The 25,769-nt window shown below is 48.8% G+C and overlaps 9 protein-coding genes across 9 annotated transcripts; 3 read left to right on the top strand and 6 right to left on the bottom strand.

The window, feature by feature from the left end:
• Positions 1-551: 551 nt before the first annotated feature.
• On the bottom strand, positions 552-1,847 carry TRIVIDRAFT_112093 (glycoside hydrolase family 16 protein; the record flags this gene model as incomplete). The annotated part of the gene is made up of 2 exons (XM_014102905.1): positions 552-1,292; positions 1,362-1,847. The coding sequence occupies 2 exons, from the start codon at positions 1,845-1,847 to the stop codon at positions 552-554; spliced, it is 1,227 nt and encodes a 408-aa protein (XP_013958380.1).
• An 895-nt stretch (positions 1,848-2,742) lies between these two features.
• Positions 2,743-3,642, bottom strand: TRIVIDRAFT_37219 (uncharacterized protein; the record flags this gene model as incomplete). Its single annotated transcript, XM_014102228.1, has 4 exons — positions 2,743-2,994; positions 3,117-3,273; positions 3,352-3,485; positions 3,568-3,642. 4 exons carry the CDS (start codon positions 3,640-3,642, stop codon positions 2,743-2,745), a joined length of 618 nt encoding a protein of 205 aa, XP_013957703.1.
• Positions 3,643-5,759: 2,117 nt separating this feature from the next.
• Positions 5,760-6,911, bottom strand: TRIVIDRAFT_16232 (ankyrin repeat protein; the record flags this gene model as incomplete). The annotated part of the gene is made up of 2 exons (XM_014101960.1): positions 5,760-6,305; positions 6,474-6,911. Coding segments are annotated over 2 exons (984 nt in total), but the record flags the coding sequence as incomplete, so codon positions are not given.
• Positions 6,912-8,878: 1,967 nt separating this feature from the next.
• On the top strand, positions 8,879-13,030 carry TRIVIDRAFT_220743 (uncharacterized protein; the record flags this gene model as incomplete). Its single annotated transcript, XM_014102227.1, has 4 exons — positions 8,879-9,014; positions 9,075-10,552; positions 10,656-11,043; positions 11,121-13,030. The coding sequence occupies 4 exons, from the start codon at positions 8,879-8,881 to the stop codon at positions 13,028-13,030; spliced, it is 3,912 nt and encodes a 1,303-aa protein (XP_013957702.1).
• Positions 13,031-13,383: 353 nt separating this feature from the next.
• Positions 13,384-14,620, bottom strand: TRIVIDRAFT_178934 (uncharacterized protein; the record flags this gene model as incomplete). Its single annotated transcript, XM_014102226.1, has 2 exons — positions 13,384-14,074; positions 14,238-14,620. The coding sequence occupies 2 exons, from the start codon at positions 14,618-14,620 to the stop codon at positions 13,498-13,500; spliced, it is 960 nt and encodes a 319-aa protein (XP_013957701.1).
• Positions 14,621-17,094: 2,474 nt separating this feature from the next.
• On the top strand, positions 17,095-20,293 carry TRIVIDRAFT_208819 (uncharacterized protein; the record flags this gene model as incomplete). Its single annotated transcript, XM_014102225.1, has 3 exons — positions 17,095-18,263; positions 18,297-18,691; positions 18,754-20,293. The coding sequence occupies 3 exons, from the start codon at positions 17,132-17,134 to the stop codon at positions 20,197-20,199; spliced, it is 2,973 nt and encodes a 990-aa protein (XP_013957700.1).
• An 878-nt stretch (positions 20,294-21,171) lies between these two features.
• On the top strand, positions 21,172-23,149 carry TRIVIDRAFT_64085 (uncharacterized protein; the record flags this gene model as incomplete). The annotated part of the gene is made up of 3 exons (XM_014102224.1): positions 21,172-21,813; positions 21,903-22,848; positions 22,920-23,149. 3 exons carry the CDS (start codon positions 21,172-21,174, stop codon positions 23,147-23,149), a joined length of 1,818 nt encoding a protein of 605 aa, XP_013957699.1.
• A 271-nt stretch (positions 23,150-23,420) lies between these two features.
• TRIVIDRAFT_208818 (uncharacterized protein) lies at positions 23,421-24,461 on the bottom strand (the record flags this gene model as incomplete). The annotated part of the gene is made up of 1 exon (XM_014102223.1): positions 23,421-24,461. One exon carries the CDS (start codon positions 24,333-24,335, stop codon positions 23,421-23,423), a length of 915 nt encoding a protein of 304 aa, XP_013957698.1.
• Positions 24,462-24,707: 246 nt separating this feature from the next.
• TRIVIDRAFT_186195 (uncharacterized protein) lies at positions 24,708-25,427 on the bottom strand (the record flags this gene model as incomplete). Its single annotated transcript, XM_014102222.1, has 2 exons — positions 24,708-24,937; positions 25,030-25,427. The coding sequence occupies one exon, from the start codon at positions 25,306-25,308 to the stop codon at positions 25,138-25,140; it is 171 nt and encodes a 56-aa protein (XP_013957697.1).
• Between the last annotated feature and the right edge of the window lie 342 nt (positions 25,428-25,769).

Here is a 25,769-nt window from a genome sequence, read left to right as displayed (position 1 = left end):
CTTAATTGCTTGTTTTGCCTGCCCACTGCGTTTGGGCTGGGCAGACAGGGGAGGGAGACCGCGAGCTGCATTGGAGAAGCTGGGGCTTCTATTCTACTTCTTCTTTCCCATTTTATTCCGTTCTTGTTTTCTAATTACTGTGGCCGTCGCCTTTTTTGATACCTCCTACTTTGGAACTTTTCTTCTACTCAAAGCAGTCTCGTCAATTAATGCTAGGGAGAGATGGGAGAACATATACTGTACTACTAGTTGCATTTCGCTTGATTGTGTTAGTATTTTAAGTGCCTGCTGAGAGAGCGTTTTAGAATGTTGGAAGCATAAGCGAGCATTTGTTTATGGAAATAACAGAGCAATGACAACTGCACCACAGCGGTCATTAATTCCCGTTGAAGAAAGCCCGGATAACTGCATGCAGAAGATGTGAAGTTGAATATTATTATTACTGGTGTGAATCCCCTACCATCCTGATTCATCAATACAGCGGAATAAGATTCAAAGCTGTTGTGATACGTTCAACATTCACCCTCTCCTCTCCCACCTTTACCCCTAACTTACATAGCGAGAAGCCAGAGCAGGAAGATCACGGCGCCGAGTGGCGAGGATGGCTTTCCACTGGGGAGCGCTGCATTGCCATTCTCGTCGCTACTGCTTTCAGACGGGTCTGGATTCTGCTCCCCCGTTTGCGAGGGCTGTTCTTCAGCAGTAGTAGCGGAAGAGGATGGATGAGATTTGTCACCATCGCCAGTCTGCGTGGGTTGGGCGCCACTTGACGAAGCTATAGGGGGAGGAAAAGCGCCAGGAGTTGATCGTTTGACACATCCCTTAATCTCAATGCCCTCCCAACTGGTGGTGCGCTCGTCATACAAGTACTCAACGTTGGCACCCTTGGCGGTCTCGTTGCATCCGCCGGCGTAGTCCTCCAGCTCGATCGTCTTGAAGTAGGCGCTGTACGGGTTTTTGTCGGCGTCGTGGTTGGCCCAATTGGGCATACCACCGGCCCAAACGACGGTGCCCGGGTCGCTGCTGTTGCTGACGGTCCAGATGCCGAGCTTGACTTGCATCGGGGTTTGGGGCCACTTGTAGGCTGGGATGTCACCGATGTGCCACGTCTTGCGGATGACATTGTTAATGGAGAAGCTGAGGTTTGTGGGCGTCCATTCGATGCCGTACTTGTAAGACGAGGTGAAGGAGGAGGTGTCGAGGTGGTAAGTTGTGTTGTACGTGTTGAAGAGTGGCTGGCCGTCGTAGAAGTAGTTTGTCTGGGCTTGGTTCTCGAATGCCCCGAGGAGTTCCTGTTATTCCTGGAGTTGGCACTTTGCTTTTGCATGTTAAATGAAAAAAAGGGAAAGAGAGTGACTCACCCAGTCGATCTCGTCTCCTGAGTCAGATTTGAGGACAATGGCGGTGATGATGCCAGGGCCTTTGACGGCTTGGACTTCGACGCTGACTTTGCCGAAGAGGAGATATTTGTTGCTGGTTAGAGTGGGTGCTTGATTGTCTTGCCATATGTTAAAGGCGGCACCTTTGCCATCGGTGTTGTTGAATGTGAGTTGGCGTTTGTCTTGCGTTGTCAAAGAGTCGATGGACCAGAAGGAAGTGAATTGATCGTCCCAGGTGGCTTTGGTGAAGTCAAAGGAGGTCTTGGTGGCGAATGCGGGATCGGGAGGACAATCTGAGGTTGTGACCTTTTTTTCAGCTTCCGCCTTAATCATTCTTGTTGGGGGGCTGATAGGGAGGAGAGGTTTACGAGCGTCTTTCTTGAGGGGATCGCATCGAGATAGATCCTTGAGACTGGCTAGCACGGGGAAAGCTAGATGGATTAATAGGAGGAGGAGCTGGGAGAACATGTTGAAAAGCTAGACTTAGTATTATCACTGTTTAAACTTGGGAGGCACATGAGAGACGGGGCAAATAAAATTTGTCAAAGATTTGGGAAGAAGGTCTAAAACTCGTCGTGTTTATATCGTACGGTTTAAGTGAGATGACTGCTCTAGCTCATCTTCGCAAGCTATCTTCTTTTTGATAAGCTTCTCGGCAGCATCAAGGTGTAGCAGTGAATCACCTGGCACTGCATATCTGGTGGGATGAAGCACAACTGAAGGCGTGGCATGAGAGCAGGGGAGAAAAGGACCGGATGCCGACTTCAGATATGAAGTGAAGAATTGTCTGGCCAGTAGCTCACACCAGTGATGACATTGTGGTAATCTACGGGGGAGATAGTGTAACTATGAGTTTTATCAAATAAGCTGAACAATCCTGATACTCATATTCCGTCCTTTTGTCATATGCATAAATACCATAACTCGTACCAAAGTGACTCCAGCGTATATAAAGCTGTAATACAAGATGCTGTTTCGGACACGTTTGACAGGTGACATCAAACAATTTCTGGATTCCCCTTTAAACACACTATTGTAACCCCTGGCCATCATTAACTCTCGGCTGCGGAGCGAACGGATGGCTTCTACGCGATGAGCTGTGGCCCCATATTTGGTGACCAGCCACAGAGAGGTGCTGTTGTTCAAAAAGAAGATGATATAGCCTCACTTTGGACATGTGGAAGAAGGGGATGTCGCGTTGATTTCCTCTGCGGGCATCCGTACACGGAGACACAAAAGACAGCAACAGGGCAGCACAGCCGGGAAGGGGGTACAAACGAAAATGTCCAAAAAAAAAAAAAAAATTTGACGTGAAATAAAATAATATGATTGAGACAAGGGAGATTAAGTTGGCATTATTAATTTAGCAAGTATCTAGCATGCTGCTCAGCGCCGTTTTCTCGGCACTTGTGATTGTAAGCTGATAGAAGCTCTTGACGTCGATCCACGACTTGGCGTAAGTGCAGTAGAAGCTCGTCAGGGGAGGCTTCCACTGGTCGGGGCTGCGATCACCCTTGGAGCGGTTTGCGCTTGCGGAGACGGCCCAGAGCTGGGGACGGGAGACGTCGTTGGCGAGGGCTTCGCGTTGAGCTGTGGTCCAGCTTGAGGCGCCGGACTGGGTTTCTACGTGTTAGTGATATGAAACGATGTGATGGCGAGGGGGTGAAGACAACGAGAGAGAATGGGGGACGGAGATAGTTGAGGAATGTATCGGCAACGAAGATGGAGAAAACTCACAATCCAGGCATTCTTCAGAGGCACCATGTGGTCAATATCCAAGCTGGATGCGGTTGTGAAACTGGCGTTGTCATAAGGGCTGATCCAGGTGCCGGACTGGGACTCGCAGGCGTTGTTGACGACGACGTTTTGGCCATCACGCTTCAACACAAATTCGCTATTTTACAACCACTCAGTTAGCCTTTGTCTTGTACTCCCGAAGACTTAAAGGTGCTACAGCAAGTTATTGACGTACCGAGCATTGCAGTTACCAGAGATGGCATCCCAAGTGGGAAACAGGTCGCGGGAGTAACCGGTGCCGGATCCAGCAACGGCGACGGTGAGGCCGGCAAGTTGAGTTCTGGCGCTGCTTGCGGTGGGGATACCAGGCTGTAATGAGTTGAAGCTTTAGCCATTCTGATACATAGAGTTGAGGTGTACAGGATGGATGCCATATTGTATTGCTACCTACCGGTGTGGGCATAGGGGCCGGAGCGGCGAGAACCGCAACGGCCGAGGTGAGAGCGACAGAGATGGACAGCTTCATGGTGAGTATATGATTTGGTATGAAGACTTTTGAATGTGAATTTGAGAGATGCCCCGGTATCTCTCTTTGCTTGTCTCTTCTGTAATTAACAATGCTACGATGCAACAGAAAATCTCAACGTCGAGCAAATCCCGAGGGCAACAAGGGCAGTTATATAGTCTGCTCGACTCCTCACCTGCTCTCTTGCTCGGTCATCTACCGTCTACTAATGCATACCAAGTCCATATGCTTGTTTCGGCACCCTCATGACCCCATCACATAATATGTCTCAGCGTGTGCGACTCACCAAGACTAAGCTGCATGTAATATCTGCCACCATGACTATATGCCAACCACCCGCCGTATCCGACCGCCAGATAGATGGAAGCAGGGAGATAAGAGACGTAGTATCGCTTAAAACACAGAGGATACCAATTTTGACATTACCGAGCAGTGTCTCGACTAATTCCAATCTTCGGCTTTAAAACACCAACAAAGAAAGCCATATCAGGCTAATCCCAATCACAGCCAATGCCGCCACACGTGTTAATCGCAGCATCTCCACCGCGTCGCTTGAGAATTTCCTTTTCAGGAAGGTTGGTGATTTTTGCGAAGTCTTCAGCTTCCTAAGCTTCCCCTCCCTAGGGCGGGATCTGCAGCGGGGACCGGCGCCACAAATAGAAGCGTAACAAGTAAGGGTCTTTTAAAATCCCGAGATCTCTAGATGAGGGGGGTTGCTTTCTGTGAGACATGTGACGAGGATGGGAGTTTTGGCATGTGTATAGACGCGGAAAGGAGTTAGATGAGACGACGGCAAAGTGAGAATTATGGTGAGATTAGTTGAGGAGGGAGACAAGAAAAAAAATAAAGATATAAGGAGATCTTGGCGAAAGAAAGAATAGCCGGTCTTCGGAGCGGGCACCACAGCAAACTAGAGTATGCATATTTCGGTCTACATTTTGGGCCAAGAGGCTCCGTCGTGAGGCTTGACTAATATTAGAAGTTTAAAAGGCCGTCTAGTTTCATACTTGTCTAACTATGTGTCAAAGAAGGAGTCGTTATCCAATGCCTTGCGACTACGTGGAGTTTATGTCGGAAGAAGATTACGATTGGGAGGAAATTGGAATTGTTTATAGAGAGGCACCTAATTCTTCTAGTATCTGCTCCTACGCTCAAACTTTTGATGCAAATGCAAACTTTTGATGTAAAACGATTCCCAACGTATATTCAGTCGAATTGTCCCATATCGAATATCGATGTGCGAGCGGCTTCAAGCCATCATTGTTGAAGCAGACCCATAACCTGCTCTCCTCCCATTTCCCACAGAATGATCTACTCTTGGGCTACATTAGCGCATCAAGAACCCTCTTCCGCTTTCTCAACCAAATCTCTTGGGCCTTGTCTTGCGTGGGCTCCTCCCCAAGATCCTCCCAGCCGGCTCTCACGTCGTATAAAAAGAGCCTCAAAATTGGGCAATCTCTTTCCTTTCGAAGACAAAAAAGCTTTTGAAGAGGCGTTTTGCCTTGGGTATCCTTGTGTTCGAGAGGCGCGCCTTTACAAAGCACATTATACGCATCGTCTCTCGCATGTGCATCCTTGTATTTGGGATACTTCTCCAGCCTATCCACTATCGAATGCAACAGGCTGTTTCCGTTGCTGTGGATGTAGAGACCGTTGAAACTGTCAAATTCTAGGGCAAAGCCAAATTGCTTGGAATAGTTTTCCAATGTAAGGAGAGCCTCTGAAGCAACTTTTTCGGCAATGGTAGTCTTTGGGAAATGCTCCTTCAGCAGATGGAAAAGCTTCCCATCTTTGAAAAAAGCAGTCTCGTAGGCAGAATCGATAGCAGGTTGAGTAATATGATTCTTATACTGTATCATATCGAAGGACTTGCGGAAGCCAGGACACTGTGCCCACTCCACAAATACGGCGTCGATCTCCTGACGCACGAGCGACGCACCTAGCTTTTGGAGAAAGTTGTAAAACTTTGTGGGCTGGCGGTTGTACTTAATGATACACATTCCCAGAACAGATTGGCCCCTGTGAGAAGGGATGCTGAGGTTAGCGCCATATTCAATGAGGCTTCCAAAGAGATCTAGGAGCGATCCGGTTTGTTGAGTTTTGCAGATGATGTCGCAAAGAACATGGAGCATGGTGAATCCCGCATTTGAGACCTCGTTGATATCAGCTCCATGCTTAAGTAGCAGGTCAATAATCTCCTTGATGTCTTGGATTCTATGCTTCCAATCCGTGGGAAGAGGCGTGGGAAGTTCCTTGATGATACAGATTAATGGTGTTTCCATCACATCAGCGTCACCAAGGTTACCAACTTTGGCATTGAAACACTCAATCATGTTACTAATGATACCCTTGTAGCAAATTCGTACCTCTGGGTCCTCTTTCATACAGCAGCATACAATAGCTTGCATCAATGGAGTTCTTCCGATATAGTTCACATCCTCAATGTTGCCGCCGTTGGTCATGATCTCTTTGAGCAGGATATCGTTGCCACGGTGTATCGAGAGAAATAGAGGTGTTAATCCTGCCATGATAGGAATATTGATAAGCTGAGGGAGATTCCTGAAATATAGCAGTAGGCTGGCATCTTTGGTAAACTTTTCCTTTGGGAGGGCTGAAAGAATATGTAAAAGATTAATGGTGCCTGGATCAACTGGAGATGCCATCTCATCTTCAATAGGGACAGCAAGTACAGGCGAGGCGCGATGATGCAGCAATAGTTTGATCATCTTCTTATCCTCGTTGAGAAATGGAAAGAATAGGGGGCGCCATTTGCAGTGGAGAGAAATATGATGTATCGCCTTATTCGGCATTATTGATGCAAGTGCCTTGACACTGGGTGAGAATAGTGTGTCACGGAAGAATTCCCACCCCAGAGCGTTAGGATCAGCCCCAAGTTTCAAGAGTTTCTTGGCTGCTGTTTTGTTACCCTTCGCGGCGGCCAGATGGAGGGGCGTGTATGTCGCAATCTTGTCCGATACTATCAGTGGATATATCCGATTCACATTCCCACCATAAACCACAGCAAGATCCAATACTTTCTTGATGATTTTCTTAGTATCCGGTGTAGCAGTGCACGATGCAGCCCAAAGTATGGCGCGCGGGGGCTCGTCGCAGGCGTCTTTCTTGTATTGAACTGGAGTGGCAAGGCCGTAGTAGAATCGAGAGACCATGGCCAAGCGTCCAAGGGTATAGACGGATAAGCGTTGGATGATGTTACGCTGGATTTCAATTTGGATGTTGGAGAGTTGGTCTGGCTTTGTTCGATCCTTAGGTACATCCCAGGGAAGATATTTTTGGGGCAGGTAGTCCATTATGCCGGACGTAGTTGAGAAATGCAGATGGGTGCTGTACTGTTTCGTAACTGTGATTGATGCAGTCTTAATATGTAGCAAGAAAGCCAAAGAGAAAGAAGAAAACAGAAAAAAATCGAGTAAGAGATGTACCCTGGCTGAATTTCTGACGATGTTCGCCCAAGTATTGCCGATGGGGTACCAAAAGAGAAAGGAGCGAGAAGAAGAACGTAATCTCTGGTCGTCGCAAGTAGGTAGAAAGTAAGTGAGGAGAAAAGAGCCGAGAAGATAGGAACAGGCTGAGTAGGAAAGCTTTTGATCTCTCGAATGGAGTGAGTAGGCGGTTTTGCAATGTTGGAAAAGGGTTGGAGTAGAAGAGAGGAAGAGGTTGAGAGATGGGCAGCTGGTTGTGAAAAGTGCAATTGAAGGGTGGAAGCGGTGAGTTGAGCTAGGGCCTGTCAGGCAGAAATTTGGTATTTTGGGAGCTGTGATTTTCGAGGGGATAGATTGTATGCACCTTGCATCAAATCCTGTGGGCAAGACAATAGATTGAGGTTGATGGCAGAGTTGACAGCTGGTGCAAGTGGAGGGACCGATGAACACATTTGGTAATAAATCAGCCATATTTCTATATAGCAATTTCATTTACTGAAGAATAAACGTTGTATATACGATTACGAGAATATAAGCGCTATTAAGATGAAGCAATTCAGGGCATCGGTTGCTGGTTTGTATTGCCCCGTGATATCGTACCAGCAGGGAACGGCATGGGTCCACCAACAGAAGTCAAAATATTCGACATGTTATAAACCATCGCATCTGATTAAGTGAGTGAAGAGTTGAACGCATATTTGAAGGATGGCTAACTCGAATTTTGAAATAGCGAGTTCATGTTTCCACCTTGAGCTTGTGTTTTGATTCAAGGAGGATATCTAGCCAACACTCCAAATTGGCACCTACCTTTCGACATCTCAGTAAAGATGCTTTATACTGCTACTACTCTCTCTATTATACCATTTCTGACGTCTGAGAGTTCAATTAAGGTTCAGCTCTTATTCAACCCATAAACAGGCCCCCGCAACCTTAACCCGAAGCCCTCGGTTCTAGTAAGTGTATATCTTAACATAGAATTCATGTTACTATAGGTAGCTACATCTCTCTTCCAAATAGCTCAAATAATGGTTAATCAACTTGCACTCAGGCAGATACTGAGTAAATGGTCCTCTTCTTTAGTAATATTCCGTCGCCTGGTGCAACAAACGTATTACTGGCCGTGTTCCTGCAGTGACGCCTCACAAGGTGCTGACTCAGCATCCGTCTCCCGTCAAAGCGTCAAAACGTCAGGGCATTCCTAACTGAGATAAGCAAATAAGCTACAAACTGTCGTCACTGCTAACCTAAACCTCTCCGCGGGGGAGCTACTCCGGCCAGAGGCAGAAGCAACGGCTTTGAGCAAACGAGGCTGCGTCAGCCCGGTGACTTTCCCCTAGGCATTTCAATCACGCACTCGGGCCACGAACGCGGGTCGCCACTGCGTACGCAAGCAATTACACACGCTTGTTTGCCCTCTCATCTTTGTCTCGTCCTTGTCCTGAGGTTTGTCATCGCCCGGAACGGCCCTTTTTGCGATCCCCGCGGCTGACCTGCTTCAAAACCAGCTGCAGCCGCCTGTCGAATCCTCGATGCCCTGTCCCAGCCTTCCCCAGCTCGATAATCCCACAGGGCAGATCTGAAGCGACTCCGGATCTGCAGCTCATCTCCTCTCTCTTTGCATAGATTCCTGCATCAATAGCGTCATCGATCAATATTATAGAGCGGGATCGGGCCACTCTCGCGTTTGGCATCTCGGGTGACAGCTCGCTGCACTGCTACCCCTCCATTTGGATTCTGGCGATACCCGAGCAATCATCTCTTCGCGCCCATCAGCCTCCGACACATCATACACCATGGGTGCCAGATACGATTTGCGGTCGCAAGACCCTGAGCCCAGCATCTATGCCGCATTGCCAGGGACGCAATCCGAGTTTGTTCCACACAATCTCACGCCGATGAAGTCCGCTCTTGTTGGGCGGGAAGTGCTTGGTATGCTGCTAGCCCTTTGTATGTGCTGGTCCAAGGCGTCAAACTAATTGTCTTGTATAGGATGCCACCCTAGCCGGTGGATTTACGAGTTAATCAACAACAACTTCACCGCGTGCGACCTCTTCGAACGAGCTCGACGTACCGACCTGGATAGTCACTACAACTGGGAACACCCTCACCAGCTCGTCATTAATGGCAACCAGTCTTTCTCAACTTCGTCGTCCAAGGTACTGTCCGCTATTTGCCTAGAGTGCCATTTCCACTTCTTGTTTCGCGTCGAATGGGAAGCTGGGCAGTCGGATTCCTTATGCCATCACAGCCATAGTCAGTGGCCCATCGGAGACACCCAGTTTCCTTGGCATCACCTGGCTTGGGTCTGCTCAGATGAGGAAGCCAGCATCTCAGAGGATCGCTCAAAGTACTATCCACTGTTGGCTCGCGAATATTTTGTCTGCTCAGCGCCGCCATGTACCCTTCAGATTACACTCGAAGTTTCGGAGCCACGAATGCCCCCATGGTGGGTTAATCTCCTGCTGGACCACCAGACTATTCTTGAGCAGCTAGAAGCTGCGCGGAAAGATGAACCTGTGCGATATGAAAGCGCAACTGATGACTGGGCTCATCAGGCGCCATCTAATCTCAACACATACCTCAAAAATCTCTTGGAAACGACTTCTGATGCGGCTAGGAGTATATCCAAGAGAAATAAGCGATTTTCTGTTCTGTTTGGCCCACGCTGCTTTTCCATATTTCGAGACCTCGAATTCAAAGAGCAGATTGATATTCAGGATGGCATCGACGAAGGATCATTTACTCCAACAGCTCCCCCATCTGCAGAAGGTCCCTCTGGGAGTACGGAAATTAACACCTATCGTGCATACCTCGAGGATGTTCGTTCTGAAGTCCAGAATCTCATATTCAAATCTGGGAGCACCGCAGAACGCCCGACATTCTGTGTTACTGCTCTGCATAATCATCTGGGTTGTACTGAAGTCCCTCATGCTAGTACAGATGCGCTAGTAAATATGGACCGATATAAACTGCTGGGAGTTCTGCCGACTCAATCTAAGGAGATTATTGTGAATGCATACAAGCGGCAGTGGGAACTCGTCCCTTCTAGGAGAAGAGATCTGGTCGACAACTTAATGGCCATTGCTAATGACGCCAACGATGATTTGCTATCCGACTATGCCATTACGCAATCGTCTGTCTTCGAGAGCCAGCTTCAAAGGCACGGCGGCAGTGACGATGACGGGCTTGTCGCTCAAGCACTGCAGTACTTTGGGCTGAGTCCGCCAAATACTTATAGTGCAGCGGCCTTGGCCAATGCATTCAGAGAAAAAGTAACGCGAGACCCAGCTGATGCAAGCACTGCTAGAAATATGCTTCTAATCATTGCTGGCGCTTCCAATGATGACTCTTATCAGACGAACCTTCTATTAGAGGCCGACCCCAAAATGTCGCTACAGACATCCATGACGATCATCGGTTTAAACCTTGGCGAAGAGGCAGACGCCGTTAATGCGACGAAAGCAAAGGTGAGTTGATGGGTATACGCACTTCAAACTAGGAGAGGGAAATGACATTCTTCCAAACTCATGAGAAATACTTGATGCATTTACTAACTACATCAAATTTTAGCTAGCCCAGGCCACGTCGGACGAAGCCAAAAATTTATATCTGGACGCTTTGGATTCCATTGCGGAGCGTACAGCTTCGCCGTCGATTAAGCAAGCTGTGATGGAGCTTCGCTTTGATCAAGGATTCAGTAACCCTGATCTCGATGTTGGTAATTCCAACGAGCCCAGAGCGACCAATCTGGACCTTCCCGTGGGACTGCACAACATTGGCAATACTTGCTACTTGAACAGTCTACTTCAATATTTATTTACTGTGAAGCCTATTCGAGACATTGTATTCAACTATGACAGTTTGAGGCTAGATCTGAATGACGAGAGCATTCAGGAACGCCGCCTTGGTGGAAATAAAATGCACATGGATCGGGGAGAGGCCGTCGTTGCGCAAGCATGTATGTGGTGCCGAATTCCCAGAAATATTCCCTTCAACTCAAGCCTTATCATTGAGGTGACTAACATCATTGTATAGTTGCGGAAGAAATGGCCACTCTGTTTGAAAATCTTCGAACTTCTGACAGAACTGCCACTCGGCCCTCCCAGAGACTCGCAAACGCCGTTTTATTGTCAACACATACGCTACTCTCTGGCCCAAAGCAGCCTTCTGAAACGCCCACGGCCCCGAATCCCCCACCATTGCCTGCTCGCCCATCACCTGCGCCCCCTACGAACAGCCATGATGATGTGAACATGGTTAGTGTCTCGGTTCAGGCTATATCCGATCCACTTGAAACACAAAGCAGCTCTAGCACCCGAACCCTAGTTGGCCAAGACGATACGCTGTCCGACCACTCATATGAGAAAGTAGAGACGGTAATAGAGGACGGAGTTGGCCACATTCAGTCTACCCTGACTGTTGTGGGAGACCCAGGAGACGACACTATGATGGCCGAGGCTATAGTGGACGACAAGAAACCTGCTGTCCTTGGGAATTCGGACGAAATTAGAGTGGCTGCTGTTAGCACAGAGCAAGATAACCATGATGTCGATATGGTTGATGTGGAGAAGCCTGAAACAGTCGACCAAAAGGTTTTAAATGCTCTTGAACACCAAAAGAGGTCTTCAGGAACGGACCAACAAGATGTTGAGGAGGTTATGGGCAGCATTATCAATCGCCTGCAGGCGGCGATTCGCCCAACTTCGATTGATGGCACAACTGGCATTCAGCTGGAAAAGATTATGGAGACTTTCTTCGTAACAACGGTCAATTATACCAAGAAATTTGACGAACAGGAGTATCAGCATGAAATTAGCTTTGATAGATCTATTACGGCATTTCCAGCTGCCGAGGGTCCTTGTTCGTTGTACGACGCCCTTGGAAGAAACTTTGACCAACAAATCCTAGAAGACAGCAAGCTTTCGCGATACACGGCTATCAAGACACTTCCACCTGTCCTACATGTTTTAATTCAGCGCTCACAGTCGATGGGCAGCAAGAATGGCAACCCAGTCGTCATTCCTGAAACGCTGTACCTGGACCGATTCATGGATGCCCCTCACGATTCGCCTATCTTTAGGCAAAGGGTGAAGGACTGGATAACGGCAGAACGAATTCATGATTTGAAATCACAAGTGGCAAAAATTGAGGCCAACCCTAGTTACATGACATTCCTCCAAACATATGAGGGCCAAGACAGGGCAACCAAAGAGTCAACCATCCAGCCCTCGGACGGTCCTGATGAACCCACGAGACTAGAGGAACCCTCTGAGAATTGGGATTTTGACGGACCTGTGGAAGATGACTTTTGGATTATCACGGCAGCAAATCCTAAAACAGAAGCTAAATCTGAGAGATCAAACAATAAGCTAGAAGATATTCAGAAAACACACTCCGCGGTGTTGGAAATGATGGAAAAAGAATTGAAGCAGCGGCAAGAGACACTGGAGGAAAGCTTGAGCAGCCAGAAGCAAATCTCGTACCGGCTCCATGCTGTTATCTGCCATCGCGGCCACCTGACGTCTGGTCACTATTGGGTTTGGATTCACGATTTTGAGGCCAATGTTTGGAGGTGGTATAATGACGCAGACGTGAGGGAGAATAAAGACACGGCGGAGGTGCTACGGACTCTGAGCACCAGTGGGGAGCCGTACTTCCTCTGCTATGTCCGCGATGAAGACAAGGACCAATACGTCAGCGTTCCCAAGAGAGAACCTCCCGCTCAGGAAGATGAAGACAAAAAGCAAGAAGAACAAGAAAACCAGGATGGGGAGGAAAACAAAGAAATGGAGGAGAAAGAGCCAGCTAATGAGACTGTCGTGGTGCCTTCAGTGGCCGCGGACAAGGATGGAGACGTTGAAATCAATGACGCAAGGCCAGAGAGCGACCCAGAAGTCACTCCAACGGTGGATGCAGTACCCCAAGAGCCAGAAGGAAAATCTTAGAAAAATTCTTTCATGGTGAATACACATCAACCTTGGAGAACTGTGATGGAAGAGGACCCTTTTCATGGAGTCGTTGACACGGCAGCTGCTAATGTGAGGAGGCCACGTTCACGGCACAGGTCAGAGAGAGGAAGCGGCTCAAGGAGAAGAAATGGCGTCCGGAATACCAACAACTACAGGGAAAAACTTCGAGAAAACTACCGGACAAGACTCAGAGAGCATGAGCTCCGTGCCAGGCATTGTGATTGAGCTAGCATTATGATGATATGATTACGGATGTCGAAATCGTGACATTAGCAGTCCTGAGGATTATGTATAATAGAGAGCAAGACATAGAGGGAATTGGCACATCTGCAACTCTCGCAAAATAGTATCTGCATTATTGTTTACTTTGTTTTGATTTTATTTTGCTTGCTTCATTATTTTGTTTCGCTTTTAATTTACTGTTTCTATTCTATTTCCCAGATTTACCGTCCCTTGAAGACAGGCTTTCGCTTATCCCCGAATGCCTTGAGGGCCTCATTTCTGTCTTCGGTGTTGACAACTCTCTTGTACATTTCATTCTCCTTCTCTTCCCTAGCCCATGCGACGGCCTGCAAGCCAGCACGGATAGCAATGGGGCCTCCCTCGCAGATCTCCTGCGCCAGCCTGACGGCCTCGGAGAGGGCAGACTTGCGCGCCGTCTGCAGGATATCAGAACCTTCCCGCTCATCCTCGGGCAGGACCTCGACGAGGCGATCAGCGATGCCGAGGAAGTAAGCCTCGGGGGCGGCGACGCGGCGGCCGGTGAGGATGAGGTCGCGGGCGCGGGAGAGGCCGACGATGGCGGGCAGGCGAAAGGTGCCGCCGGCGCCGGGGATGATGCCCAGCCTGGTCTCGGGGAGGCCGACGGTGGCGTTGGAGGAGAGGACGCGGAAGTGGGTGGAGAGGGCGAGCTCGAGGCCGCCGCCGAGGGCGAGGGAGGAGATTGCGGAGATTGTGGGGATTTGGAGGTTGGAGAGGTCGGTGAAGGCGCCGCGGAGGTTGGCGAGGAACTCTGCGGTTCTGAGAGGTTGTTAGCAAGGTGAAGCAAAGTGAGATTGGACAGGGAGATGAAGTGAGACGAGGAGGAGGTGAGGATGAAGAAGGAGAAATGAGAGAGTGGAGGAGGGAAAGAGGAAATGAATGCGAATTGGGCAGATTGGACACATCGCATAGCTAGACGCACTCTTCCTGGGTAAAGCCCTTGCGCTCCTTCAAGTCCGCACCAGCGCAGAAGCAAGTATCAACAGCGCTGGCGATAATCAGAGCTCTCGTAGGGCCCTTCTCGTCCACTCCAGCAGCTCCGCCAAAGCGCTGCGCGGGGGCAATCTCCTCGCCGTCGGGCCCGTACTGGTTCTGCACGTCGTGGATTTCCGCGCGCAGGGAGGCCAAGAGGTCCTTGGAGATTGCGTTTCGGGCCTTGGGCCGGTTGAGCTCGAGAATGCGGATGTGGCCGTTTGACGCTGCGGGAAGGTTGGTGACGCGGATGAGGGGCTCTGCGGTGGAATAGAGGCGGCGGAGGGTGAAGGAGGGGGAGGAGGAGATGGCGAGGCGGATCCGAGGAGGCATTTTGGACGGTGATGATGATTTGATGGGAGGGTTTGGCGGAGGTTCAATTGGGGGAGTTGAGAAGAGCTGGAGGAAGAAATATTGGAGGTTTTGGTGTTGACGGTTTTCGGCTTAAAGGTGACGTCGATGCGAATGAGCCGAGCTTAATTTTTGGCGCGGCTTGTGTCGGTGGTTGTGCGATTTGGCAGGGGAGTCGGCATTAATTGAGCTGCTGGGTGTGCTGCACACGATGAAGGTAAGTTTTGTTAATTTTATTCCTGTCAAGTTCATTTATGAAATATATTTTGCAGCCAAAAGATAGAGATAATAGTATCCTTGGAACTATTTAGACGGAATAATACATATGAGTATTTCCATCTGGGCCCCATAGACCCGACCCTCGTCTTAATCTCTTCGTGATGGATAACCCTTCATGTTTTGCCCATCTTCTTCATATGTGCAGAACATCAAATTGAAGCAAAAGTTACATTCAGCGTAATTCCCAAGAGCAAATTGGTTCAATGCATGTATTTGGTTCTGCGTTGGATCGTCGTCTTATACAAGCTGCCCGTGGTGAGAGCGGCTATGAAATCCAGGTACCATATCGCAAGAGTTTTGCTACCACCTAATACTTATCTACCTACGCGAGGGGTGGGTGTTTTGGACAGTGCTAGTACAAGAATTTCGCACTGTAACAGCTTATTCACAGCCAAAAGGGCATTGTAAGGCAAATACAGCTATCTAAAGGCTATCTGATTTTTTTACCAAACAGGTCACCTTCCAGATCAGATTTCCCTTCCAACTACAGCTTTTTCAACCCAAGACCTTTCATCAATAGCAGCTATTCAACCCAGCAGCTATCCAATCAGTAGTAGCTATCAAAGCCAACAGCAGCTTTCCAATTCAACAGCCTTCTTTCAAAAGCAGCTATCAAGCCCAGCAAGCTGTCAGGGTCATTAGCAAGCTTTCAAAGCTAGCAGCAGTTATCAGGGCCATCAATAGCTTTCCAATTCAACAGCTTCTAAGCCCGGCAAGCTATCAGGCCCAGCAACAGCTATCAGGCCCAGCAACAGCTATCAGGCCCAGCAACAGCTATTAGGCCCAGCAACAGCTATTAGGCCCGGTAACAGCTATTAAACCTTAATAACAGCTTTTATATTCTAACAGCGTTTATAATCTAACATAGCGTTCCGATTTTATAGTATTATAACTGCTATAGCTATAGCATTTAGCTCCCTAAAGCCTAATATACCTTAAGTTATTATTTTCTAGCCTAAGCTTTTTGTAACTTCTTTTATTCAACAACCTTGATCTAACGCGATGACTTTGATCCAACGCGATGACCTTGATCTAACGGGATGATTTTGATCTAACGGGATGACCTTAATCGAACGGGATAATCTTAATCGAACGGGATAATCTTAATCGAACGGGATAACCTTAATCCAACGCAATTAAGGTCAGCGCGTTCGATCAAGGTCATCCCGTTCGATCAAGGTCATCCCGTTCGATCAAGGTCATCCCGTTCGATCAAGGTCATCCCGTTCGATCAAGGTCATCCCGTTCGATCAAGGTCATCCCGTTCGACCAAGATTACCCCGTTCGATCAAGATTATCCCGTTCAATCAAGGTCATTACGTTCGATCAAGGTCATCGCGTTGGATTAAGGTAATCGCATTTAATTAAGGTTATCCCGTTAGATTAAGGTCATTGCGTTAGATTAAGGTTTATAAGTACTTAAGTAGTACTGTAAAATAGCTTAACATTAAATTTAGCCTGACAGGGCTTCTAACAGGACTTTTAACAGATTTCTTTTAATTAAAAAAGCTGCGCGCAGTTAATAGATTATATATTTCGTCAGCTGAAATACTATTGTAAAGATTTACAATCGGTAAGGTTATGCGAATCTAAAAGCTTACTTAAGCCTAGTAAATTACATAAAAATCGAAAGATATTATATTATGTGTAGCAATATATCGGCTATTACGGTAAGTATTCTAACGTAATAATCTTACAGCACCCCTTTCAGAACCCATGTCCAGAAACCCCCCTCCCGCGCGTAGGTAGGTAGTAAATACCTTAAAGCTTGCCCATGTGAGTTCGATAGTGTAAGATATTGAAATAAAACAGTCCAACTGAATGGGGAAAGGACTTGCGTCTGATACTTACAATGTCTTAATATGCTAGAGTACTCCCATTGTCGGCCGTAATCGTTAGTCTAATACTCCTTATGGCACATGTCAAAGTCCATTGTTGGTATATGTAGTATCGGCTGTTCTAAAATCAGCTCATCAACAAGGTAAGAAATCTCTCATAGCTCTTCCTACAGTCATGCCTAGCTACTACTAATTGCTATACCCCGCCCATCTCCGCAATCGGGAACTCTGCATTGCCCTGGTGGAGATGATGTATGTAAATGCAGATCCCACCTTATTTGATCTTCAGATAAGCCCTCCTGATCCTCCTTTCATCATCCCATCGATGCGCTACTAAAGGCGTCTGTCTACTATTGCGCAAATACACAACACCACTATGCCCTACGCAAATATCTCTAGGCACCTCCGCATTGGAGTCGACGTCGGCGGTACCAACACAGACGGTGTCATTCTGGATCCCCTCCAGGCATCGTCTCCGGGCAAAGGCATCCTAGCATGGCATAAAGCTCCCACGACGACAAATCCTAGCATTGGAATCAACGATGCCATTACTGCCATGTTCAAATCCGCTGCCATCAGCCCATCCGAGGTTGAGAGCGTAACCATTGGCACGACTCACTTCGTCAATGCTGTTGTTGAACGAGATGCTTCACGCCTGTCTACTGTGGCGGTTATCCGGCTCTGTGGGCCTTATTCAAAGCATGCTCCCCCTTGCGTGGATTGGCCGGATGACATGAGACAGATGATTCTGGGCCATTACGCATTGCTCAAGGGTGGCCTGGAGGTGGACGGAAACCTCATCTCGGACATTGATGAGCACGAGATTAAAGAACAGTGTGCCATTATTCGCGAAAAAGGTATCAAGAACGTTGTGGTCAATGGAGTTTTTAGCCCCATCGACACCATAGAAAGGCAGGAAGAGCGAGCTGCAGCTATTATCAACGCAGAACTACCCGAGTGCGATGTTGTTTGTTCCAAAGACATCGCCAACCTAGGATTCTTGGAGCGCGAAAACGCAGCCATTCTCAACGCATCCATTCTTTCTTTCGCTAGGAAAACTATCAGATCCTTTCAAGAGCCAATCAAACGCCTTGGCTTACATTGTCCCGTTTTCATCACCCAAAATGACGGCACCGTCTTGTCGGGGGACATGGCAGCGAAGTTGCCCATCAGGACCTTTTCAAGTGGTCCAACGAACAGCATGAGGGGCGCGGCCTTCCTTGCCCAGGGCCAGATATCTGAAGCGGTCATGGTCGTTGACATTGGGGGCACAACGACGGATGTTGGGCTGCTGCATGCGAATGGTTTTCCCCGGCAGCAGGCTGCTTACAGCGATCTTGCAGGCATCAGAGTCAACTTTTCCTGTCCAGACATCAAGAGCATCGGCCTTGGGGGAGGATCTATTGTCAGAATCGACAACGGTCTGACTGTTGGACCGGATAGTGTTGGGCACAAACTTCAGCAAGAGTCTATTATTTTCGGTGGCAGTACTATCACAGCTACTGACTGTATGGTGCAAGCAAATCCTGATTTAAACATAGGGAACGCAGATCTAGCAAAGACTGTACTTACTGATGAACAGCTGAACCTTTTCAGAGTCGCTCTCAAGAACAAGATTGAAAAGGCTATTGACAAGATGAAAACTTCTCCAGAAGATATCCCAGTGCTACTTGTTGGCGGTGGAGCTATCCTATCTCCTGACGAGCTCAAGGGCGCGAGTCGTGTGATAAAGCCAGAGTGGTCGCAAGTTGCAAACGCCATTGGAGCTGCTATGGCCAGAGTCAGTGCAGTTGTGGACACTGTCAAATCCACCGAGTCTAAGACTACAGTTCAGCTGCTGGAAGAAATTAGCAAAGAGGCGATTGCAAAGACGATATCTGCCGGGGCATCTCCTGCATCCGTGGAGATTGTCGAAAAGGAAACGCTGCCACTTCAAGTAAGAGATCCCATATGTAAAATAAAAAGAAAAAAATATTGCTGACTTTATATCGTGTGCAGTATATCGCTCACAAAACGAGATTCATAGTTCGGGCAGCCGGTGATTTTGATCTGGGAAGAGTCCAAAATCAGGCAGCACCAGAAGCGGATGGCGAAGGAAATGGCAATGACATGAGCCAATACGAAAAACTTCCAAAGCCACCAGCAACCACGCTCAAAGAGCAAATTGACAAAGATATTGACATCTCTGTATATAGACCGACGGTCAAGAACCGTGTTTGGTATGTATCGGAAACGGATGCTGATTGGATTGCCACCGGCTGCTACATCCTTGGTACCGGCGGTGGAGGATCTCCTTATTCCCATCTAGTGCGTCTAAAGCAAGAGCTCCGTAAAGGTGCAATCGTGAGGGTTGTAAATCCTCACGACCTTGCCGACGATGACCAGATTGGCTGTGGAGGAGGCGTGGGCAGCCCTACAGTCGGCATCGAGAAGCTGCCCGCCGATGAACTACTGGAAGCTCAACACGAATTGTTCAAAGCCTGTCCTAACCCAGCTACTCACATGATCTCCATCGAAATTGGAGGCGGAAATGGCCTACAGGCGATGATCTTAGGCGCCAGCACGAATATGAACCTACCAGCCGTGGATGGTGATTGGATGGGGCGGGCTTATCCTACAAAATGGCAGACGACCCCTGTTGTTTTTAACGAACGGTCTCCTATCTGGTCCCCCATCGCCATGTCTGACGGCAATGGTAATGTTGTTGTTATGCCAAAGGCAACTTCTGACCTTGCTGTTGAGCGCATTCTGCGGGCGGCTCTTACACAGATGGGATCACATGCGGGCTGTGCTGATTCGCCGGTGACAGGAGCAGAGACGAAGCGATGGGTGGTGGAGCACACTATTTCTCAGGCGTGGAGAATCGGACGAGGCGTTGCTCGTGCCCGGAAGGAGAACAGAGTTGACAATGTAGCCGAATCCATCATTGAAGAATGCGGTGGAAAAGCAGCCGGTAAAGTGCTCTGGAAGGGCAAGATTGTGGGTGTTGAGAGGACCCTGAGGGGAGGATACGTCTATGGCGAATGCTTCATCGAAGGAGTTGATGTAAGGCAGGACAGCGATGGCTTACAGCAAGACGATGTCAACTCTTCGTCATTCCGAGGCACCATCAAGATTCCTTTCAAGAACGAAAACATTGCAGCTCTTAAGGTCCGAGACGATGGGAAAGAGGAGCAACAGGAGGACGTCCTAGCCATTGTCCCGGACCTGATCACAGTGATTGATGCACAGAATGGCGAAGCTATCGGCACTCCAGAGTATAGATACGGGCTGCTGGTAGTTGTGCTGGGGCTGGCCGCGAGTGATAAATGGACAGGAAACCAAAGGGGAATTGAACTCGGCGGCCCAGTAGGTTTCGGGATCGACCACCTAAAATTTACTCCGCTGGGAGCGTTTGTCAAGCCGAGGAGCGTTATTGATGAGTTTGATGGAGTTGTTGGATAGGTAGGATATGGAAGATGGCATCAAATATTACAGATGATAAATTGGTAGAGGTATGATGGCTGGAATTAAAGTTATAGAGCCATCCCCGCACTAGGCCAGCCGCACCTTCCTTTGACCTCAACATCCAAGGCTTCAGCTGATTATTAGTCATTGCATGATTAATTAATATATGTGCCTGAGCTGTAGTCCTCAAACCTGGATCCGCATCTTCTAGAAACTATCCAAACTTCCAGAAGACTGTCTCATGTTGCATCAACGCAAATCCTCGACACTAAAACCCTCAAGGGCTTCACGCCGCTCCGCCGCTAGCTGCCATTGGCACGCTCAGTCATGCACTACAGTGATTACCGCGTGCTTTAATCTGGGGGAGGCGCAGCACTGCAGCTTCGTGTCAGCCGCGGGCTCAAGCAACCCTGCAGAGGCTGTTTCTGTCTGCTTTGTCAACCCCGGCTTGATTGTGTCTAAGATGATGTGCAGACGGCGGCGTGGTTCGCAGCGGCAACCAGTGTGTTGATCTCGCCAACCCGTCCGATATCGACTCGGCTACCTGCTGGTCTCTGGGGCCCAACTCGCCAAGCTCGCCATCGACATGATGCCTGCTTCTCTTGAGAGACTCAATTGGCCCAAATGGACCTGGTCGCGTATCGACCCACTACTAGACGGATGACAGCAAATCACTTTCTTATCCGCCATCAGGGAATATTTGTCAGTAGCGATATAAAGAACCACCGAAACGACGGCGCCCTGCCAGTCTCACCGACTTCGTCTTCCTTGTACCACTTTGGCCGGGAGATGACTCTCGTTGCAGGCCATTAAGCAGATCTGGGCGGGCTCCTGGCTGTTGGCGCAAATCTAGCGAGGCTGCGTATTAAGCAGGCCGACTGTCGCTCAAGGCATCGGTAGGGCGTCTATGCTTTTGGCATCTGTACCCAATCGTCGCTGGGGGCCGACGCGCGGTCTTTGAGAGGAGCCATGGCAGTGACTAGTACTCTATCTCCATCTTTTGTTGTTTCCACCGCGATTACAGCGGCACCTACTCCGTCTTCTCTGCCGCTCACAATCGTCATTGAGCCCGACATTGGGGGAACACTGGATTTTTTCCCCTTTCGCGACCTGGCCAATATCGGGAACCCGGACGATGATGCATTCAGTTTCAAGAATCTCATCCAAGCAAGCATTGATGGTGACCAGAGCATTCTGCTCTTCAGCACCGGTTGCGAGATTGACGGTGTCGAGGACTGTACTCGCGCCTGCAACCGGACTGACACCTTCTTCGGCTCTCTCGAGTCATTCTATAATTGCATCGCCCTATCTTCCATTTCCCACTGGACTCGTGACACTCAGAGTTACTACATTACTCCTGAGGCGGAGCAAAATGCCAGCAGTATCATGGGCTCTGGCAGCCTCGCCGAATTCGATTATAAGCCTACTCTCGACTCGTTTATAACTTGCGCCCAAGCAGCATGTGGAAGTGACTTGTTAAGCGTGCCATGCGACCCCTCGATCAAGGCACTCTCGAGAGACAACTCGAGTGCTGATCAAATATTTGAAGCAATGGATACCTTTTGCCCAGATATTCCTGCTAATATTGATCCTGATATCTTTGGGCCTGGAGTAAGATCACCATTCTAGCGATTAACTCGCCAATATCCAAAACGAATACTCACTTGTAGACTGAAGTGGCACTAACCTTACTGCAACAGGTCCTAATCTCATATGTGCTTCAAGTATGCTTTTCGGGATCGCTGTATCTGGCCGTCCAAGGATTTACCATCTGGGCACGCCGCACTGAGAAGAAGAGGGAGCCCTTTAGCCTCACCCGTGCCCAGTCGCTAGTCTGGAGAGACACGTCCACCCTATCACGAACCAGCGTGGCCATGGCCACAACCCTGGTCGAGTTTCAAGAAGCCCAGTGCTGGTTTGTGTTTGCATTGCAGATCGCCTCTATCCTTGCCATCGTCATCAACTCTCAAGAAGGCACCTTCTGGGGCGAGATCATCGTCAATGGTGCCGTTGCCTTCCACGTCAGTCTCAACGGCGTTCTCCCCATGTTTCTAGTCCAAGTGTGTCTTCACAATGAAGGCATCCGCAACTGGCATACGTTTTTAGGCTTTTGCGCCGAATACCTATTGGCAATCATTGCGTCGACGCAAAAGATTAGCTTTAAATCTACCTTTGATTTGTTCAAGCAGCAGCACAGCATTGAAGAATGCGGTGGCAACCCAAGTCCACGGACGTATTGCGCCGCAACGCATGGCGTCTCTGGACTACACTTGACATTTTTCCCGCACCCACTTCTTTATAAGATTGTGTTTTTGGGCCTGGACAGCATCGCCTTCATTGCGCTTGTAGTTGATCAGTTGAGCTGGACGCTGCGAAAACATAGGCGGACGAAACACTTGAAGTTTGGTCGCTGGACGCCCGGTCGATGGCCTGAAAACAGTTTTCGGCGCCACTGGAAGAAGATTACCATGTATTTCTGGAGAGGCTTGGAAGTATCCTACTTCGTCATCAATATTCTCTACATGGTCTCCCTCGTCACGGTCATCAGCGCAAAGAGCTTTGAGGCCAACAAGTGGTCATATGGGCAGATTATTGCCATTACTTGTTGGGGCCCTGTCATTGTGAAGCTGGTAGACCTCATCATATGTAAGTCGAGTCCTTCCTCATTGAGGCCACCCCGCCATACCGTCTCCTTTTCTGTTCTAACAACGTTATAGCCGGACCGCAAAAGAACGGCGAACGACTCAATTCTGGACCGCCACGACTACGTATAGACAACATCATTAACCATAGGCTGATATCAGAATACGACGACGAAGTAACGCTTCAGGCTGACGAGCCGCTTACTCTTAGGCCAGATGTGAAGACTGCGGGAACGGCCTACTCCCGGCCGGAGACGATATTCTTCGAGCCTGGAGACAGGTTTGTCTCAGGTGGACGTGATTGAAGGACTTTTCTTTTCTTTTTTCTTACGATTGTACGAGTTGCTGAATAATGACTAACGCCGTCATGATGAATGTAACATCACCTTTAATTTACTCCTCAGTATTTAGTAGACCATCGGTAAATAGATTAGCTAGTATATCGTTGAGAGATGGTTAGATTGGAAAGACGTCGTAATATCATAATCTAATAATTGTACACAGGATTTGGTCAATGAACATGAACCTCTCCTTTTGCTGAGACTCATAGTCTCTAGCTCAATAAAACCCGACAGCCTATGACGACGGTCTAGGATGGTCGGTTGACTCGTACTTGTTCGGCACAAACTGGAAATTGGTGTTTTCACGTTCTCGCAAGAAGTAATCGACTCTCTCGTCCTTGTTGAGACCAGCCACCGCCGTGCCATTCCTTCGCAGCCGGCCGCCAATCTCGGCGCTGTGATCGGCTGCCCACCCAACGTACTGCGCGCCGCTCGTCTCGGCACGATTGGTCTGCGCCATGGCGCCAACAAGACACATGAGCACCAAGATGGAGGCGAACGCGCCATGCGACATGTACACCGGCTCACTCGATTTCCCCTCCTGGGCCTCCCGCCACCGTTCCCAGTCTTCCCATGTGGCATTGTTCGCGGCGGTGCCTTCTTGGTGCCGCCAGGTTCTGTCAATGTCGCGCAGGGATGCAGCGCGGTCGCCATGCGACCATCCTAGGCCGTAGGTGTCGTACATGCGACGCTTGGAGGAGCTGCTGAGAAGTTCGTTGGCGGCGACAATCATGCGATATCGTTCGAGGCGGGTAGCGTGGGGAAGGGTTTTGACGTGTGAGGATGCGGATGCGGATGCGGATGATGAGGACGCATGATGGTGGAGGTGGTGATGGTCGTGCGTGTCGGGATGATACAGCTTGACGAGATGATAGAAGCGTCGCTTATCGTAGACGGCACCCTTGGAAATGCCGAGTACTTCGTAGGGCGTGGGCCGTGGTGACTTTGGCCATTCGTGGACGGTTTCATCGGGAGAAGGTTTCCAGTCGGACCATTTCTTCTCGCCGGTGTCTTGCACAGTGGCGTATTGTCGTTTGAATCGTTTGCATAGAGGTGAAGAAGTAGATCGGGCGCAGTGGGTGAGATAATGGGAGCTGCAGAGGGGAGAGACGATGGTGGGCAGGACGGCAACGGATGGCTTGATAGCCATGATAGAGCAGTTATGAGAGAAGAAGTAGCTGTGAGAGGAGGATATGGGAGGTCATATCGCTTGACCGGCTAGCCAGTAGCGGTAGTTCTGGTGGCCAATTGGGGCAGAACTGATGCAAGATTTAGATGCAGTGAAGTATGTAAGAGGTGTATGATGTCGTCGCAAATCGTGCTCACGAGATAGAGCTCTAAGTATGAAGTCACGCTATCTCCCCGCTATTATTCGCATAGTTGTGGGGGCTTGAGCTAAGAAAGCGGCTACTGCTGCCTTAGTAATGTGTCAAATCGATCTGCGGATACATACATGTAGGTACTTAGGCAAAAACCGAATCCCATCGAGTGTGAACTCTTGGAGTATCAGTAACGGAAATGTCATAGCCTGTTTCCCAGATCAGCTCCGCCTCATTTGGATATAACCGTTCCCATTTCCAATCCCATTTGTATAGCAAAGTTGATTCCCATTTTCGCGCCGTAATCCTCTACGCGGTTCCCACTTCCCATTTCCCATTTCCCATGATTGCTCGACCCATAGGAGCAGTACTTGAAGAGACTAGCGATAGTAGCAGAAAGCAGCGGTAGTAGCAAGTATTAAGAAAATAGCTAGTAAGTATCTACTGATAGGTGGTAGATGAAGGGTGTTTCTTCTCCTCCTACATTAAATGATAAGAATATACAAATATTAACGATTTTATGAGAGGGAGCAGAGGATGGGGAAAGGGATAGGAATGGGTGGCAGGCCAGGCCTGTATCGGCAACAGTAACAGGAATGCATACATTCTTGAGTAGACCTACTGTAGGCCTCTTCAAGGGTTTTGGGTTGGTTCCCCAAGGTCGAAGATATGGCGGAACCATCGTCCCACTGATTCCCAGGCGCTGAGAACCTTCGGCGCGGTGTTGATGACCGTACAAGCGACGCCGGCGCAAATGGTGCCGATGAGGGTGCCAGAAGCGCAGATCGTGGCGGGGACGCTCATGGTGGCGGTTGTATCGAGGCTCAAATTTAAAGAAGAGGAGGAGGAAGAAGAGGATAGAAGGGAGAGGAAAGATGATGGGTCACACTGATAAGACGTAGACAAATGTACATCTCTTCCCCAAACAAAGGGCCCTCTGTCTACTACCTAGGTAAGTATTGATATCATGGAACATGATTCATCATTGCAACGGGAACTCTTTCCTGGTACTGTCCTACCCATTTAGTCTCTCGTTTATTTGTATGATAAGAGATTAACGTTCAGGAAGTAACGTCTTTGGGTTCTCCCGTCTCGCCTTCATAAACTCAGAAACGCCAGATGGCATTCTCCTAAAACTCTCACACTGCGTTTTGTGAGATCCCATCTTTTATCCCAATATAGGTCCAGTGGTTTATCCCGGGTGAAACCCTGCTTCATGATTGAGTACACAAAATATCCCTTATCACCCTTTCCTCGTTTTTCTT

Source organism: Trichoderma virens (assembly GCF_000170995.1).
Source record: "Trichoderma virens Gv29-8 chromosome Unknown TRIVIscaffold_5, whole genome shotgun sequence".
NCBI classification, from domain to species: domain Eukaryota; kingdom Fungi; phylum Ascomycota; class Sordariomycetes; order Hypocreales; family Hypocreaceae; genus Trichoderma; species Trichoderma virens.
The sequence above is the reverse complement of the archived record's forward strand: the minus strand, read 5'-3'. Positions and strand labels throughout refer to the sequence as shown.